Here is an 18,198-nt window from a genome sequence, read left to right as displayed (position 1 = left end):
GTGGGGGAAGCAAATAACACTCCTACACTGCCTTTGAAAGAAACACCACACATCCCAGAGCATTACTGATCCATTGGTCAACCCAAGTGTAGTTGCTTTCACATTCTCAAACTGTTTTGAGGAATATTTACTGCATTTAGTCCAAGAAGTTTTAAATAGAAATTTAGGAGTACTGGAATGATGGATTAGTTCTGTAATAGTAGCTAACATCTATTTAATCACACTAAAGATTGCAAGATTGGAGAAAGTAAATCCTTTGTTACATGTAATTTACAGTCTCATGCATGAATTGTTGACTTAAGGGCTTTGACAGATGGGACAAAGGGAAAAAAAAAAAAAGGCAGAACTGAGCAGTGGGTGCTTAGGCAGGGATTAAGGGGATTGGTTGGGAGAGTAAGAAAATCCCGAGTCCAGTGACTGCATTTGTGAGCCTGGAAGGCTGAAAGTGACTGAGAGGATAGTCATATTGTGTGCAATGTGAAGGATTTTCTTGGGATTGAGGAGAACAATTTAGCAATGACCCTGCTTACCTCCCAATCCGCTCAGCCTCTAAGTTCAAGTAGGTAGGCTGCTCAGTTGTTTGCCACAAGATGATCAGTGAGGTTTATCTTGATTGCTGATATGGTAAATGGCAATGCCCCCCTTTGCTCTGTAGAGATTTTGTAATCTAGAAATGAACATTTGTAAAGTTATCCTTATAGATTAAAAATGGGGCTTGGCTCCGTGTCATTTAGGAGCAGGAACATTTTGAACATTTTGTAGTATAAGACCAATGTGATTGTGGATCAATTAGTCTCTCTTGACTAATTTCCAGAGCGTTAGAAAAGCGTTAGCAGGGTTACTAAAGTAAAGGCTGTCTTTGCTGTACGTACGTGAAGTTTTGTGTTACGGGAGACAAGGAATTGATAAGCGAAATACAATCTTAATGTGGCTAAGGCAGCAAATGTAGGATGTTCACTTTAAAACCTGTATACATTTAGATGACAGAAATTTGAAAATTAATCAACCAAATGATACGGTGTTAGTTCATAATATGCTTTAGTTTATGTTTAAAATATACAGTGCTGAAAATAAATGTTTCATTTTTTATTGCTGAAAGAATAGTTTTATATTTTATAATTATGGTGACTATTGAAAAAAGAAGAAAAAGTATCCAGCTTAGGATACAACAGAACAATGCAGGGCATGCAGTTATTTTAGTCATCTCATATGTCAGCATTCAAGAATCTGAACCGATTGTTTAAAAAAAATCTTGTACTTTGTTTCTTTTGTTGCTCACTTCCAACTTTGTCATCTGTCAGAATGCAAAAAAAAATTATCCTTCTATAACCATTGACAGGATAACACAAAAGCTGTCTCCAGGTCGATATTTTGCAGCAATATTTTTAACATACGAACAGTAGTTTTTATAATTTCACCTTGGTGCTCAACCATTTATTATCGTATCAGAAGCATGTCAGTAATTCCTTTCTAAATGTCTGCTTCTTTTAGTGCTGAGACCCACATCAAGGGCTTCACACTGAACAGTGCTGCCAGCAGCCTCCTCATCATATCGCAAGTTAGGCGGGATTATTTGAAAGGTATGTCACAATGCTTGACCTTTACGTCACATTAATGCCTCTGCAGATTTTTCTTGTAACGCCCTTCGAATACTTGGATAAAGGAGTCCATTTAGCAAATTACCTGCTTATCAAGAGCCTTTTGTGGTAGCTGAGAGACGTAAATTACTGTACATGCATTTATAATACAGCTTGAATATGAATGTACTTGTCATTTGACCACTTAGTCCAGTTTCCATTCCATTTAACACAAGATGGGTTTTCTTAAGATGAATCACAGCTCTTCAGACATGCAAAATTTGTGCTCCAGAACGAGAGAAAGTACAGGCTTTCAAGTGCGTTAAAATTCACAGCACAAGTCATTTTGCTTTGGAAATTAACATACTTTAGAGCATCTGAAACAATTCCCAGCAGTTGTTTCTTGCGTATTGTGTTGGTTGTGTGAGATACCAGATGAGTTAAATTGACTGTTAAATGCGCATGATTGTGAACTAAATGATTATAATATTGATTTAAAAACTTAATCAAATACTTTTTAATAGTTCTCAATACCAACAGTAACAAAATAACTCCGTTTGGTTTTCTTTTTAATGTAACGATGATGATAGTGAAGAAAATGGTGGTACGAAAGGGTACCCAACAAGATGGTTGTTTTGTTTTAGTCCTCAGCACTGGTTGCTTTGCAGCCTAGAGATCGGCTCCACAGTGTTGCATCTTACTTATTTAGTTGGGCTCTAGAACTCTTGTGAGAGAGGAAAACTCTGCATGCAGGTAGTTGTACATGCAGGGCAATGTCTTTTATCTCCTTGCAAGGCGAAGTACAGTGTTGATACGTATTTCTGTCAGCACCTTTAGGCATTAAATCAACTATGTACCAATTCAGTGTATTATTTGAGTTGGGTTTATAAGGCCTACCGGAAAATCCATTTTTGATTGTGCCATCATTAGGTTTTATTTCATTCCATCATGCTAATGATGGAATGTGCTAATAACCCATACCCATGTAACATCAGCTACATTAAAATGCTCAAAATGAGCATTTAGATACTTCTTCTCACTTTTACTCTTTTTTTTCCTGTGGCTGATAAACTTGTCTTCCTCATTCAGTCTCCAGTTTCACGTCATTGGCAGGTGCCATCCACTGAAGTATTTCTGGTGAATGCCATTGCTCCTTTGGCTCTTGGCAGATCTTTTTTTGCAGCTTTCAAGGCCTTCACCTGACTTTCCTGTCTGATTTTATTCTAATGAATCTCCTCTGTTTTCTTCTCCAATATGCCATGAATTTTAGCAGTTCTTCCTGAATACTGCACAACAAAATTCTCCCCTTCTTCAGTGATGTTTCTATATCCTACCTGTCTATTGCACTAACTATATGGGAATTTTTTAGCCAGCATACAAAATTCTCTATGACATCAACTCCCTTCCTTGCTGTACTCAAAATCTTCATTTTTGCACAATGCAAAGTTTCTCAAGTCTGTGGAATCACATTACTTTGCAAAATCATATTTTATCTTGATAAGCAAGCTTTAGCTGACAATCTTATTGAATAGTCAGACTTAATCCTTGTTTCTGTTTTAATTTGAGAGATACTACGTGTCTTTGTCTAAGTGAAGCCTTGAAAATGCAAGCTATTAAGTATTTTGGCCATACTGGTCATGTTCTATGGCTCACAGATTACCCAGAACATTTCTAGGCATGGTGTTTTTGTAGTGTTTTGTTGGTGAGCTCCATTTGACCTACATCCTGTGATGGCTTTCACTTGTGTAAAACCTGCTTGCTTGACCACTTACATACATTGTTTAGTTCATCAGCCTTCTTTGCTGTGTAACGTGGTACAGTTCAAAGGTTTTATGGAGGCCCCTTAGTCCTAAGAGCTCTAGTATCTTCTAGCAAGAGCTTGGTAAAAACCAGGTTACTTTAAAGAGTCAGAACTTGGGCTTCATGCTAGGAAATTTGCAGAGTTTACAGGAGAGCATTTTTGAAAGATGCATAGTTGGCTTTCGCATGCATGTAGTTACCTGCAGAATTATCCACTATGCTACCAAGTACCTAACTTCTTGCAGTAGCGCTGCACATATGCAGCTTTCAGATCTTTCTCTGGCCTTGTTCCTGAGAAGGCTGGTTGTACTCTGTGCTGGAGGGAGGTCCACACCCAGTTAGGAGAGAATTGGAACTTGGCATGTGTTCTGAGATTGCTTTTTAAATGTTGTGAATCTTGCCCCACCATGTATTGCTCCTTTTTTTTTTTTTTTTTTTCCCCTAAAAAGAAGAATGTAGGGCAGAAAAAAAAAAGTCCTATGAAGGAAGGCTAAGCATATAGGATGTTTTTGCTTTGTGTCAAGTAAAGAATAATACTTGGCTTCTGCAGTACCTGCATATTGAATTGGAATGGCAATGCCGTGGAGTTCATGTGGGTGTAAATTATTGCTGGAAGTGTTATCCCTTGGTATTATAATTATCATCTGTGATTAATCCTGCCTGTGCTGGTAAGGAATAAGAGATTTTTACCAGAGGGGCACGTCTTTCTGTGTGTGTTTGCTCATGGATAACATAAATTGACAAGAATTCTCCTTGGAGAAACAAGGGTGACTTCATCAGCTGTGGGTTTGGGGAATTTGTGGCAGATGGACGGGAGATTGACCTTGTGTGTTTCTAAGATATGTAATTGCTATAATCTTAGGAGTTCCTGAGCTAAGGGTTGAGTTCTCAGTTTTTGTTCTTGCAAGGAGACTTGTGTCCCACAGCTCTATTTATAGATTAATTTTTGGGGAACAAAGCTTTTGTGGACACTTAAAAAGAGAAATCTCAGTATTATACTTCAGCAGTTTCTATCATGAACTACATTTTTAAGCTGTATTTATTCCTAAATATATGACATTTTTGAGTTTTAGTAAAGAAAATTGATTGCAGTTTGGAGTAGAAAAGAGTCAGGACTTTAAAATCATAAGAGGATATTTATGACACACCTGCTTTCCTTGAGCTGGTTACAAACAAATTATTTCAATGTTGAAAGTAGCTTCGTATTATGAGATATTACGGCCTTTCAACCTAAATTATGATTGAAAGTTGTATATATAATGTGTATATATAATCAAGTTAGAATTCACTATAGTGATTACAGGGCTTAAAGAATTTGTTTTCTGTACGTATTTTTTAAAGGGTAGGATTAATGATACCAGCAGCAGGGTGCTTTCTGAACCAAAGTCTGATTTCTGTTTCCCTTATTTCTTTACCATTGTTAGATGCCTTGGCTGTTTTAAAAGGAGTGCTTGACAGTGGTGTGTTGCCTAGTAGACGAGCAGTTACTGCTCTCATTGAGGCCCTGGCAGATAAAGGAGATGTAAAGAACCTGCAAGTGCTTGAAAACATCCTGGGAGACGTCACAAAATCACTTGGTTTATCTAGTTCCCTAATACCTAATGCAATTGCATTTGCTCATACTAAAAGGTAAGTATTTCTGGGACTATGTATTTAGTTCTTTTCTGCAGAGCGCTGGGAGATCTCTTGCATTATCCATTTCATTCTGTTTTCATTTTTACAGCATCCCAGATGTTAAAATTCTAGTTGAGTATAGTGTGCATTTCTGTTCTGGTATTGTCTCCCAAAGAAACTTGGGGTTGAAACTTTAATGAAATACAGGGATAGTAACTCTCAAGCATTAAGGTCTTCTTTGGTGCTGTAATTTAGCTTTGATACTTTTGTTCCAATGTGCATGTAAAGTGTTTCCTTGGTGTTACATCAAAAGCTCTATGAAATCTGAAGGTAAAATGGAATTACTTCATCAAACTTATCACCCAGAGATTTTGTGTGTTTTTGATTTTGTTGTTTTGTTTTGTTTGGAAACAAAAATCTACTACCTGTTCCAGCAGTTGAACTATTATTGTCTTTACCATCAAAATGTGAAAGCCAGATGTGTATCTGTGGAGTGTGGTCTTTTCTTGAGGTTTTTTTTGGTAAGAATTATAAAAGTTTAGCTGATGCTTTAGGCCACAGTTGAGTTATTATAATTATCCCCACACTTCCAGGATCCCCCCACAAGTATCCTGTGATTCATCTGTTTAATTCAGTATTGTGCTCTGCGTGCATTTCTGGTTTAGTTGACACATCAGTACTGTGCTGGTTTATCCTCTGTGTAAAGCTGCATGGGGAAGCACCTGGAGGAGAAAGGGCAAGGTCAGCGTCTCAAATACACTTTGCAGGAACCAATCTTCAGGAATCCTGCATATTCTATTATTTCATTTCCAGCTAGTTTTGTTGGGTGGGCCTCCTGTGCTTGATTGGCAGGAAAGCTGTAGAACTCTGTAGTCCATGAGAGATTCCTGATGGCCTCAGGCATGCCGGGCCCAGGGAGCAAACCTGAGTGGTCCTTGGCACACGGTTCGAGTGCATGAACTTGTATGGAAATGAAATGCTTCAGAAGGGAGAGACGCTTCATTATTTCTTACAAGCTGCAGTTTTTCCTATATTGCCACGTCATAAAAGTGTTGCAAAGTCAGGCTGTGTTCTTATGATGGAGATTGGTGACAAAAATAAAATTGTTGTATGCAAGTAGAGCATCAACTTCTTCCCTGCCAAAACTAAAGATGTATGAAAAGGCTGAGCAGTGTAAATACACACCCTGTATGCTCTTAAATACCTTGCAATCCGTACCTTTATAACTCTGAAAACCAGCTTCTTGCAGATATTCCCAATGCAATGTTCCTTTATTGGTAAATCCATGTTTCTGATTCGGTTTTCAAGGCATTTTTCGTAGCTTTCCCACGTACTGCATTGCTGCTTCACCTAAAAGCATTCATTGTGCTCAGTTTTCTTTTTCAATTTAATTAGGTGGACTGGTAAGAGATGTTGTCATTTGAACTTTTTAGGACGCTGAAAGTAGAGTTTACAGTTGGGTGAATACTTCTTGCATTATTTTATTAGAATTTGCTGTATTTAAGCTTTAAGATTAAAAGCATTTAGATATAATGACCAAATGACATTTAGTATTGTCTTTTGCATCCAAAAAGGCAGGCATGGGAAAAATCAGGTAAATAATTAATTACATTGCATAAAAGTACTTAAGCTGCATGTGTTAATTATTCAGATACCCTCTGTTAACGTTTAGATTTTGCCTTCTGGATTTGCAAGGTGCATTTTTCTAAAGAAGCAAGCTGAACTCTTCTTTCTTAATGAGGAAGAAAGAGTGTCCAAAATGCCTCAACTTTGTACAGGTCAAAGGCCACTAAAATTATTTATTAATTGATTTATTCATTCAGTCGTGAATTGTTTCACTTTTACAATATCTGAGTGAATAAAATTGTTTTAGTCAATGTTTTTTCATCAGCTATTACTAGTTAATATAAGATTGATGTAGAAAACAAAAACTTTATTGTAATTGCTTCTTTAGGTTTAGAAATCTTGATTTCAGAAACTGAGCCAGTTCAATCTCTTTTTCTAGCAATGACCTTGATGCTGCTGTGAAATACATTGAGCCTCTGCTTATCTCTGGTGCACAGAATCCTGATCAAGCTGTCAGAAGTATTTCCTATTTGTTAAGAAGGGTGTCTGAGGAAGGATTAGAACCAGCTTTGGAAAAATGTAAGTTAATTGCGATGATATTTAAATATTCTGACTCGACAGAGGTGTTATGAAAGAGCTATTACACATAAAACTGCTCAGTCAGCAGAAATCATGCCTGTGAAGTTTACAAAAGCAGCTTTTCACTCAAAGGTTTTCCTTGTGTCCCCATCATTTTGCAGTTAGCGCGATGGCAGAACAACTGGCCAGTCAGTTTGGAATTTACAGACCTGTCACAGATCTCTTCCTTCAGTACATCAGTGCAGACAGAGTGGATGATGCCAGATCGTTGATACAGGTAATGACATAACAAGAGGTACAGAAATGCTTAGAGCTCTTCAAAGGTTAACTGAGAAATTGTCAGAAAGAGCTGTTGTGCAGCATAGGCTGCTACAGGGATGCATTTGAATTACAGTGTGAGTAGCAGTGCACACTTTAGACTAAACCATGAGCTCCTGCTCTAGTACTGAGAACAGTAGTGTGTGCCAGAGTCAGGGGCATTTTTTGTCTTCCATAAACTGAAGGAAATAAAGGAAGTATTTGTATATTGCAAATATTTTTCTCCAAGTTCTCTGTTAGATGTCAGTTGTTTCTTGCCAACCGTTTCCTTGCAACTTCTCACCTAATTTCTTAAATGCTGTGAACATTGTATCTTACAGCTGTACAGTTTGCAGAACAGAAGCAGGCAATGATTGCTTGTCATGGACTTGCCTCGACTTGGTTGCCGTAATATTGTATATAATGTATTCATGGTTTATTAAGAGCTGAATTTGCTTTCTATTTGAGTGTCACAGATGCATTAAAACCCAAGTGTTGGTCTTTGGGTCAGTCTGAGCTGAGTTAGGAATTGAGACAGCTGCATTTTGTGCCATTTGGGCAGAGCTAAAGACAAGCCAAGCAAGAGATGGGATGAGCTGTGGGTGCTTGGAAACGGGCTCTGTCAGGAGGCTCATCCAAGCAGGTGACAGTCCAGCAGTCAGACTGACGTGTGCATAGGCTCCTGCCTCAAATCAGGGCCTCTTATCATCTCCTGATAGTGCATGCTACTCATTTACCACTTCCTAAGTATTATAAACTGTTAAAGAAAAAGCCCTGCTTCATCCATGGGATATTTTATGATATTCCAAGACAATACCAACAAAGCTGTTTGGTTACTTCTGCTGCAGCGTGAGGTGTATTACTTGTAATTCCCTTACTTTGAGTGCTGCTTTGCCTAAGTGGTCATCTGAATATTAAATGAAAAGGAGAATACAATTTTGCCATAAAACCCTCTTGCTATGTATAGTTTGAAACATCCAAATGAAAAAAAAAAAAAAAAAAAAATTCTCAAGTTATTTCACTCTTCCTGATTTGTTGATTGTTTTTTGATTGACATGGAATGAGTAAATGAAAATTGGGTACGGTTTTTTCATATGTAAGTAAAATCGTAGTACTGCTAAAATTTTCCAGAACATGGAAAAATATCCATATATTCCTGAAACTTGTTACAACAGCATCCAACTGTTCGAATGAAATTCGTGGCTCTGTAGCATACTTGAAATAACATTGTATACATTGTATCTTAAAAGACAGTTTTGAAATATCTTGCTGTTAGTGGGTATTTACAGGTAAGCTTGAGTCGGATCTTCTGTGTCTAGGAAAAAAATAGAGGGTTTTATGGCTCAGGAAAAACTTTGAGCTGTATACAACACTTGTGACTGATATGTGGATCAAGTATTCCACTAATAGGAATCCACTAACTGGAAGATAGGAATAATCACTCTCCATTGTAATATTTTGGGAAGTATATGGCAATCTAAATGAATTATTTTGCTTGTAATCTAAAATATTAGTATATACATGGAGACTCCTTGCTTTCAGAAATGCATCTAAGTGTCTATTTATTTAAAAGTTTCTGAAACAGCAGTAGTGTCTGCTACTGTCTGGAGGGAGAATGCTTTTACTGATGAGAGTCAGAAGGGATTTGCTATTTCAGCATGAAAGGGAGGATAACTTGGATAACGTTTCTCAAACTAGACTCTTTCCTCTCAGAGCAGTTACTGGCAGTAGGTGAGAACATCTAGAACTGGTAATAAAATATTACAAGTTTCTCTCATCAGTGCTTTGGCCCTGTTTAGCACCACAAAGCCACTTCTTGTCTGTTTGCCTGAAGGAATGAACCTTTCCACATGGACCTTAAAGAGCTTGTAAACCATATTACTTATACAGAATACGCATCATAGCATAACCCAGAATTTCTTGTTAGCATACGTCCACAATACTGGTTGAATATAGAAAATTCAAGGTATGTGTTTCCATATGCACAGTGTTCTTTTGTTCCTGTGCATTTTGATAGTGATATGCAGCTGATGAAAAAACCACACTGTGCATTGTTAAGAGCTTTAAGACTGACATCTTCGAGGAACATGCACTAAATATTGTCTTGTATATTTTATTTTGTCCTTGTTTCTAACGTAAGATAGATTTTTTTGATTTTTATCTGGTCTGTCTCAAACTTTTCTAAGTTCAACTTCTCTCTCTCAAACCCTGTCTATTGCAGTTAAAGCCTTTTATAAAATAGAGAGATTGAAATCAGTCCTTTGTATGCATAAGTGTAGGTAATTATACTTTAAAGAGAACTTGCTTTGTACATTTTAATTTTTATAAAGAAATGAGCAGTTATCTCCCTGACACCTTATTAAATGTATAATTAACCTTATGATCCCTAGCTCACTTGTGAATGCTTGGCAGTATAATTGGAGAGGAATAGTGTTTCTCTTTTTCATTCTTTTGCAGTCCTAAACCTCGTTTTTGTGGTATATGGAAGTATTAGTTTAATTCTTTCCCCTATTGTTTTAAACAAACTTTATACCTACCATTTTAAAAATGTTTACCAAAAAGGTGCATGAAATGAACTTGGTTTGTGGTTGTTTTTTTTGTTTTCTTGTCAAACTAATACTCAATTATTTACCTTGTAAATAGGTAATATGTTCATATATTGTTTTAAGCATCTGTAATTGGAAATTTTCACCTTAGTAATTTTGTCTATCAGTAACCTACCTGTGTCTACTACATTAATCATTTCTTTGTCTTCAGAGGTGGGATGCAATAGCTCAGGAGAAGAGAACTTTAGGGCGTTTTATGGCTAGATCGGCATCTAAAGCTGGACAGGTACGGTATTGTTTTCATGTATACAATTTTATATGTCACTAAATACTATTTCATCAACCTTTCTTAAAGTGTTTTGAACTTCACAGTTGACAGCTTTCCTGGGTTTCTTGGGGAGTGGGGAGGTGAATTTGCAGGGCTGGTTATATTTAAAGAGCAGCTTACATTATGGAGCATGACGGAAAGGAGGGGGTACTTAATATTTTTCTATTGTTTCAGTTATTTCCTGCATTTTCCACGTTACACTGTATAGCCTACAAACGCTGTGCTCAGAAGGTTTTACTGCACAGTATCACAGCCTGAAAGTCCTTATTTTATTGGCTGCATTGTATGAATACAAATGCAAGTTAAAAGCTCAGCCTCTCTCTGATCATAAAATTGCCTCCATGTTTACATTGAAAGACACATTTCATATTACTTGTTCCGGTGGTTTGGACATGTATCTAGTTGGAGCATCTGTTTAGATTGCTGGCTTTTTAATTTGAAAGGCTTTATATGCTTGCTCTACTCCTATCCCTCCCTCCTCCTATGGCCCCCTTGAAGTAAACAAAAAACCTCCGAACAAATAAAACACAAATCCAAAGGCCAACCAAAAAACGCCAACGCAAGCAAAAAAGCCTTAGTGCACACTAAAAAAATCGAACACCCCCCACCCCTTAAACCCAACATGGAACAACAGCAACCAAAAAAACCCCTCAAATACACACCCAAGCAAAACCATATGCATTCCTCTTTCGTAGAGGAGCAACATCAGGAGACATCTAGTACACAAACTAGAATAAATATTTTTTTCAAAGGAGCCAAATGCACATTTATGTTTTGTGGAAATTGCCATTAAATACTAATAGATTTAAAGTTCTTCTGTTGAAGTGATGATGATAAATATGATGTGCTAAACACTATTATTTGGTGTCTGTAAGAAGGAACTAAAAACGTTGAAGTTTCCCAGCTCATCAAGCTGAAATTTTACTAACACATCAAAGTTGATAATGTGTGATAAAGATGTTCTTAATTTCAATAAGCTGCTTTTAATTTAAAACCTGAGAAGATTTGAAAACGCAATCAGAGGCTGAGGAAAGGAGGTTCCAAATCTAAGCACATTAGTTAGTGATCTGACTCCTTTTAAGCATTGATCATAGCTACCATTGACCTCTAGGTCATTGAAGGATGCTGCTGAGTGTTTTTGCTCTTTTCCTAAATTGGTTGAAATCCTGCCATATTCTCATTGATACATTAATTGCTTAACTGGGAAAAAAATAAAAAATAAAAGAAGACACTAACATTTAGGACTTTGAGTATGGATTTTAGACCCTTATTACATTAATCGCGTTTTGTGCTTCATTTCTTTTACTATTTAATATCTGATAAATTTGGGGATGGAAAGTATTGTATATACTTTGAGTCACACAATCCATTCTTTGTTACCAGCACAGTTCATTTCACTTGAGAAATGTGCAGTCACTGTTCTGAATGTGGTGACTTTATTTTGTTCTTTAAGATTTCAAGTTCATGCTCTTTTTGTCTGTGCATTAAATCTCACAGGCAAAGAGGATTGAGGCACTTCTAGAACTGATCCCTGAGCATCTCGATCCAGCAGTGGTGTACCGGTACCTCTTGAGATGTTATGGTAAGCAATTCTCCTTGGAACAGTGTTTCAGTAAGAACTCTGGAGACATTCAGACAGGTCATACAAGCCCTCACTTGCTTTACAGTTCGAGTCATAAAGAGGTGCAGGGGTTATCTGAGCTTTTTCTTGTTTCAGTCTGTTGGGTCTGTATGCTGTCCTAGCTCTTAGGACAGAAGAGAAACCAGCTAAAACAAGCTGTGAATCCTTTACTAAAAACCTAAAGTAGGGGCTTCATGGAATAGGAAAGAATCCATCCTAGCCCATGGGGAAAAATGCTGTAGAAATGAATGGCTTGTAAAATGAATTTAGCTTTTTTTTCCCCCCAAGGCATGTAGTAATATTGGTCCCTTTTGTGTATGTGTGTGTTTCAAAATTCTCCGTGATTTGTTCTATCGGTAATGTGAAACTATCTTATTGTTACTATTGTAAATTATTTATGCATCTTGTAATGTAGCTAGAATTAATATTCCAGATGCCTTCATTTGAATTTACATAAGTAGTTGAAGTACTCATCAGTTCTCTTTATAGCTGGAGTCGGAGGAGAGCACCTCTAAAAAAGTCAAGTTTTTTGTTTAAGTATGTTTATTTGCAAGACTCGCTCTTGGAAAACCAGGACATCCAGCTCCTATGGCAACACTCAGTTGTAAACCTGCATCGCTGTGCTGTAGAGTCCTTTGCCTTGTGTCCTCCAGTTTTATTACAGGGAGTAAAACCTTTTCACACGTGTTACAAGCAAAAGAGTACAAGGATGGAAGCCCCTGTGCACCAGTCTATCACAGAGGAGATAAATAGGAATAATAGGTAAAATACTTCAAACACAAGTCTAAGATAAGGTGTTAAAGGAATGCAAACTTACATATTTGAATCAAGTCATAGAAGTCCTATGATGTGTTACCTAACTTAGAAAATTTGCTTGCTTAGTAACATGGCAAAGAGCGATCACTACCAAAAATTGTTTAGCCCTGTAACAGGCAGGTTCAGGTTCACAGCAGGGTAAGTTTTTAAACATGTTTTTATAAAACAAAAAATGGCCCTTTTCTCACCAGCACTGTACTTGCTCCTTTATGCTGTCATTAATCCTCTTCTGCTTTTACCTCTGTAAAATTCTGTAAGTGAACGAAGTTTTTCACTCTCCTTCCTAACTACATGATGGCATAGCAGTTTCACAAAGAGGTTGCAGAGAATCAATCACTTGCCCCACTATACCTAGAACAGTGGTTAAGAGGGAATTTGAGCACATGAAGCTATATACTCTGGATGGGCAGATGCTTGCTGCGCTCCCTTCAGGCAGAGATGTACCTGGCTCCTAGCAGGTTCTAGAGGACACTTTCAGTACAAGCATGAAGAATTTTAAAAGCTCTTCCCAGGTTATTCTGTGCAAGCATCTTACCTTTATGAGACATTGATCATTTGACTGTTAAAGGGATCATCAGCAAAACATTTAGCACAACTGAAAATGAGAAGGCTGAGATTGTACTCTAGCCATGTGGGGTAGAAATAAGATCTTTTAAATCAAAGTTGTTGTTTTTCTGTTTTTTGGGGTATTTTTGTAATTTTAAAGTTCATAAGCTTTCAAACACGATTTCTTGTTTTGGGCCAAATCCAACCTTGTATTAGCATAATTTTTGAGAGAACAAATTATTCTCCTTTCAGGCCCTTGTTATTTTTAATTAGAAAAGGCTATGAAACGTGGCAGAGTACTGTTATTACCACAGCTGGTCACTGTTTCTAATTTAAAAAAAAAAATGGGCAAATAAAATGATAATTGTTTTTAGCAAAGATACAGTAGAATATAGATCAGAGCTGAAAGAAGTTTGATCAACTGTCAGGCGTCCATCAGGAACAAATAAAAGGACCTTTACTCCTGAGATGGGATCCACTGCCAGGACTAGCTTTCCTTTAGTCTGGTGAGATGCACCATCCTTTGCTGTATACCTTTCAGAAAAAAAGAGATACGTAAAATCCCGATTGTGTGGTCCGTTAAATGCAATCTAAGTCTTAGCTCTTTTTGTTGGTGTTTCCCATAATAAATCTATTTTCAAGTTGTAGAAAGTTAACGATTTCTACGCTTTCATTAAGCTGTCATTTCATGAAGTTTTTGCAGTAGCCTCCCACATTCAAGAAGGAGCCTCAGCCACTTGCCAGATGTGAGTGGGAAGCTTTTTCTCACGAGAAAGGGACACAGGCTATCCATTCCTGCACAAAGCTCTTTTATTCTTTCTTTATGAACCATTGTTTTTATAGCTCCCGTGGCTTTCGAAGACGATGTTTCCAAATGTGAACAAGTAAAACCTGAGACAGCTCCCATACTGCAGGTGTTTGTGTTCTCCCTCCCAGGCAACAGAATGAATTGAACTGGACATGATGGCTTCCTTGATGTTTACAAGGTGCTAGGGACTGTGGTGCTGCTTCCAGGACCCCGGGGACAGCAGTGAAACTGTCAGGGGTCGCTTCCGTTTCATCCCAGTGCTTCTCAAGCAAATGTCTGAGCAGCAGTCGATGGTTAAGCATGAGTGGAAACAGGTGGAAAGAGAAACAAGTAACCACTGAGATTTTTTTGGGTTCTGCTTTTTTCCTCAGAATTGGACGGGGACGTTGCTTCTGTAAAGGCTACGTACGAGGAAACAAAAGCGAAGAATATAGAGCTGCACGAGATCTCTTTGAAATCTTTAGCAACTTTCCTGAAGAAAGTAGGAGAGCCTGTCCCTTTCACTGAACCCCCTGTGAGTATTTCCTAATTAAGAAATAGATCAGTGGAGTTGTGTATGTTCAATGTTAATAAAACCAATTGCATGAGTAATTACGTAGGGACCAAGTCTCTGCAGAGACTCTTCAAAGGAGGTAATGTATGAAGTCCTGGGTGTTGTGGGAGCTGTGGTAATTTTGTATTGGATTTGACTTTAGGAAATAAAACCTCTTGAGGCTTACAATATTTAAGCCAACTCTTCCTTATCAGGCACTCATCTACAGGTGTACCTTTATCAAATCTCCTTGGGGCATTTATCTGAGCAATTGGACTTGAAAAGGCTTGTAGAATGTGTGCTTCAGTAACAGTTAATGGCTTCTAGTTCTCATTAATTAGTTTTTTGTGTCTAGTGTAAGTTGCTGTGCTAGTAGCGTGGAATTTTAGAACTGTAGGAATTATTTTTCTGTTGCAGCTTTGCTTCTAGCTGCCCTGCCAAGATACCTGTGCGACTGTGCAAATACATGTTACTTGAGAGTGACAAGCAGCATGATATTAAATCTGTGAAGACTGCAAATAGTTTTGCATCATTCCTTTGACTTAATAGTCTACTAGTACCATTTGTGCTAGGCAGATTTTGAATAAATTATATTTTCCATTCTCTAAGCAAACCTTTTATTGCTTTTTTCTCATCACTTTTTATATTCTCAAAAAAAAAGTTCTGTAATTCTGTGAAGACTGGCTATATACTGTTTCTCTATATTGCTTCATGATAAATGTGATTTTCTTTTCTATTTTGTAAAGAATTGGAGAAAATTTTGGCACAAAGTATTTGGTTTAGCCTTTCAACAGCTATGGTGGGTTTTTTTCTGCAGCTTTACATAGTTTATCATCTGAATTTTTATTTGGACTGTAAATTTAAGAATTAGAATGTCTGTTTCTTATATGTAGCTAGTGAACATAAGAGTGGTTTTTTCCAAGTCGCTGGGATGATTCATTTTCTGATTTCCCTCTTCAATTTTTCTCTAATGCAGCTTGGTCTTTAAAAGCGTTTCAATTTTTTTGACACAATTGCAGATTGAAGTTAAAAAGTATTTTCATTTTAAAAATGAAATTGATTATATTATTGCATTTAGTAATAGAAGCTTCATTATGCATTTTTGGCAAGGTTTTCCTTTTTCTTTTATTCACTCTCTCTGGTATTTTTCATAATTATACAGACTTCAATACAGATCTTGTTTTGCATGACAGAGAATAATAGATTTTGTCAGGACATAAGACTTTGTTCAGAATTAGTAACTTTTCAGTTGAAACAAGGTTGAACTTGTTTATTCCACTCTGTTTATAGGAGACATTCAAGTTCTATGTGGAAAAATGGAGGAATAGAAGATTGGAAGCATCATGAACAGACCATTTTATGATTTAGTTGTTTATGAAATTGTTTAAGTACTACATTCAATAAAACTTTAAAAGGCATGTTATGTGTAATATTTAAATCTGTGATTAACATAATTTGCTGTAACTGCAGTTGATAGAAACATTTATTAATAGAAATGCTGTTAAAAGTCCTAATGAAATATCAAGGTGCCGCCCACTGAGATACTTCCATTTTTATGTATGATCTGCTACAAACTCAACTGTTTCTTTGCCCCTGTTGATTTGCCAGATATGTGTATATGAAGGAAGTTGCTAGAGAGGTACAGAATTGCAACTGAAGGAGACTGTCTAATCCTTGTTCTTTGCCTGGTCTCTGTACTTTGGGTTGAAAATACAAGGGTGAAGAACATCATCTTCAGGATTCAGCTGTATCTACACAGAAAATAAACGTTATTTTTTAAGTTTTTTCTTCATTGTACTTTCTTGTGTTAAGCATCTTGGGAGGGTGTTGGATATTATACATAAAGACAAAATACTTTGGCCTTTTACACTAACCTGGTGTGTTGTAATCATATAGAATGGAGATATATATATTCATCCTCATAACTGTTAGTCCAGTTAATTTTACATATACAAGAACGCCATGGCCATGAAAAAAAAAATGTCCTTTAAACAAAGCAGTGTGTATTCTTAGCAGGGGTAGTAATTTTTACTTGCTGGGAGACTGGTGGACATGCTTTATTTGAAGGAATGTGGGAGTACAGCTGCTTTTGAGACGATATTTTAGAGCCCAGAGTTGTGTGATCATGAAAATAAGACATGTCTAAGGTACAAAGATTAAATATTAGGTAGAAAATACATCCATTATCTCTGTGCATAATGGTGGAAACTCACAAATGGGCACATTGGTATTGCAAATGGAATGGGTTGCCTGCTGCATACCTCAGACAGGTTTTAACAAAATGAAAGATTGTTTCTGTTCATTTCAGCTTTGTTTATTAACGTTTACATTTTCACCCATATCTTAACTTTATCTTTGTTAGGTTTTCCCACATAGGCAAAATTGTGGTAACTAAAAATTCACGTGCAGGCACAAGGTTTTGGCAAAATTTTGCAAGGCTTGTATGGTCAAAGAAAGAAGTTGGGACCTCTTTTTTTTTAAGTCAAACTTCCATTTTAATTAATTATTATATTAACAAATACACAGGAAAAATCTTGCTGTACTTTTAAAATGATGCTTCACTGATCAGGAGCGGGGGAGAAAGGTAACTTTTGTTTTCCAGGCAAGCTGGGTGAATGCAAGCAGTGTGTGGTTCCTCACTGGTGTGGTTTTGCAGTGACCTTCATTGCCCCACAAGCGTAGACTTGACAATATACGGCAGCTACGTGGCTCGAACCGTCTCGCACCCTTTGTTCCTGGCTTGTCACGATAAGGCATTAACATTTGAAATTTCATTCATAGCCTAATGGTTTTGTGCCCTACATGAAAGCAAGCCTAGGCAGGACTCAGTTTATTTCATTTCACAAATGGAGATGGTTCTTTTTTCTAAAGCTGCAGCTACATTACATGTGTTTCAGTGTAATAGCAGCATAATTGAAGACTGTGTCAACTAGTTGGCAACCCTTTCTCTGGTGCCACAGCTCTTGTTTTTAGAGGTCATCCTGTGAATCTCTCCGTTTCACAGCAGTAGCCGTGTTCCTGTAAGCGGAGTCACAGCCGAGCGTAACTTGAGGAAATGGCCACGGATGCAGCTGGAGCTGAGCTAGTGCATGGATTAAGGAAGAGAATATTCTTGAAGCAAACACCAGGTCATCACAGAGGAAGGTAATGGCAGATCTGTGGATCTTGAGTCCGTTTTTGACAAAGAGGTGAAATCTCGTGAGGCTGTGGATCAGGTACTGCCCCTCTCGGTAGTCTGGGTTGTGATCCCGAGGGCTCCTGTTTGCTGGCTGCTGCCCTCTGAGGCGGGGGAGCAGCTCACAAGGCCACAGCCCGATGCAGAGCTGTGTTGTTGGTGCCCACAGTGGAGGCTGACCGTGCAGGGTTGGTGCTAGTTAACATCTGCCCGTTTTCCTTCTGGCTGGTTGCCTCTCTGCCAGAACCGTGCCCTGTCATTGTTACAGTTACGGAGATAATAAGTACATTTGATAGCCTGTAACCGAAGAGTGTAAGTGAAATTGTTTTCAGCTCCAAAACTGCCTTTTGAGTGACCTCATGCAAAGTTGTGGGCTGAGCAAGCTGGCTGTGG

The 18,198-nt window shown here is 37.6% G+C and overlaps 1 protein-coding gene across 2 annotated transcripts in view; it reads left to right on the top strand.

Moving 5' to 3' along the window:
* Positions 1–16,415, top strand: part of LRPPRC (leucine rich pentatricopeptide repeat containing) — an 87,279-nt gene extending 70,864 nt beyond the window's left edge. For both annotated transcript variants that reach the window (XM_040058683.2, XM_040058684.1), the window contains exons 31-38: positions 1,492–1,580; positions 4,802–5,006; positions 6,997–7,136; positions 7,298–7,413; positions 10,191–10,265; positions 11,805–11,889; positions 14,470–14,612; positions 15,921–16,415. In XM_040058683.2, the coding sequence (XP_039914617.1) occupies positions 1,492–1,580; positions 4,802–5,006; positions 6,997–7,136; positions 7,298–7,413; positions 10,191–10,265; positions 11,805–11,889; positions 14,470–14,612; positions 15,921–15,977 (910 nt within the window). In that variant the 3' untranslated portion in view covers positions 15,978–16,415. The remainder of the gene's footprint in view (positions 1–1,491; positions 1,581–4,801; positions 5,007–6,996; positions 7,137–7,297; positions 7,414–10,190; positions 10,266–11,804; positions 11,890–14,469; positions 14,613–15,920) is intronic.
* Positions 16,416–18,198: the final 1,783 nt, after the last annotated feature.

The sequence above is a fragment of the Hirundo rustica genome, chromosome 3, assembly GCF_015227805.2.
Source record: "Hirundo rustica isolate bHirRus1 chromosome 3, bHirRus1.pri.v3, whole genome shotgun sequence".
NCBI lineage: Eukaryota > Metazoa > Chordata > Aves > Passeriformes > Hirundinidae > Hirundo > Hirundo rustica.
This window is presented reverse-complemented; position numbering and strand designations above follow the sequence as displayed.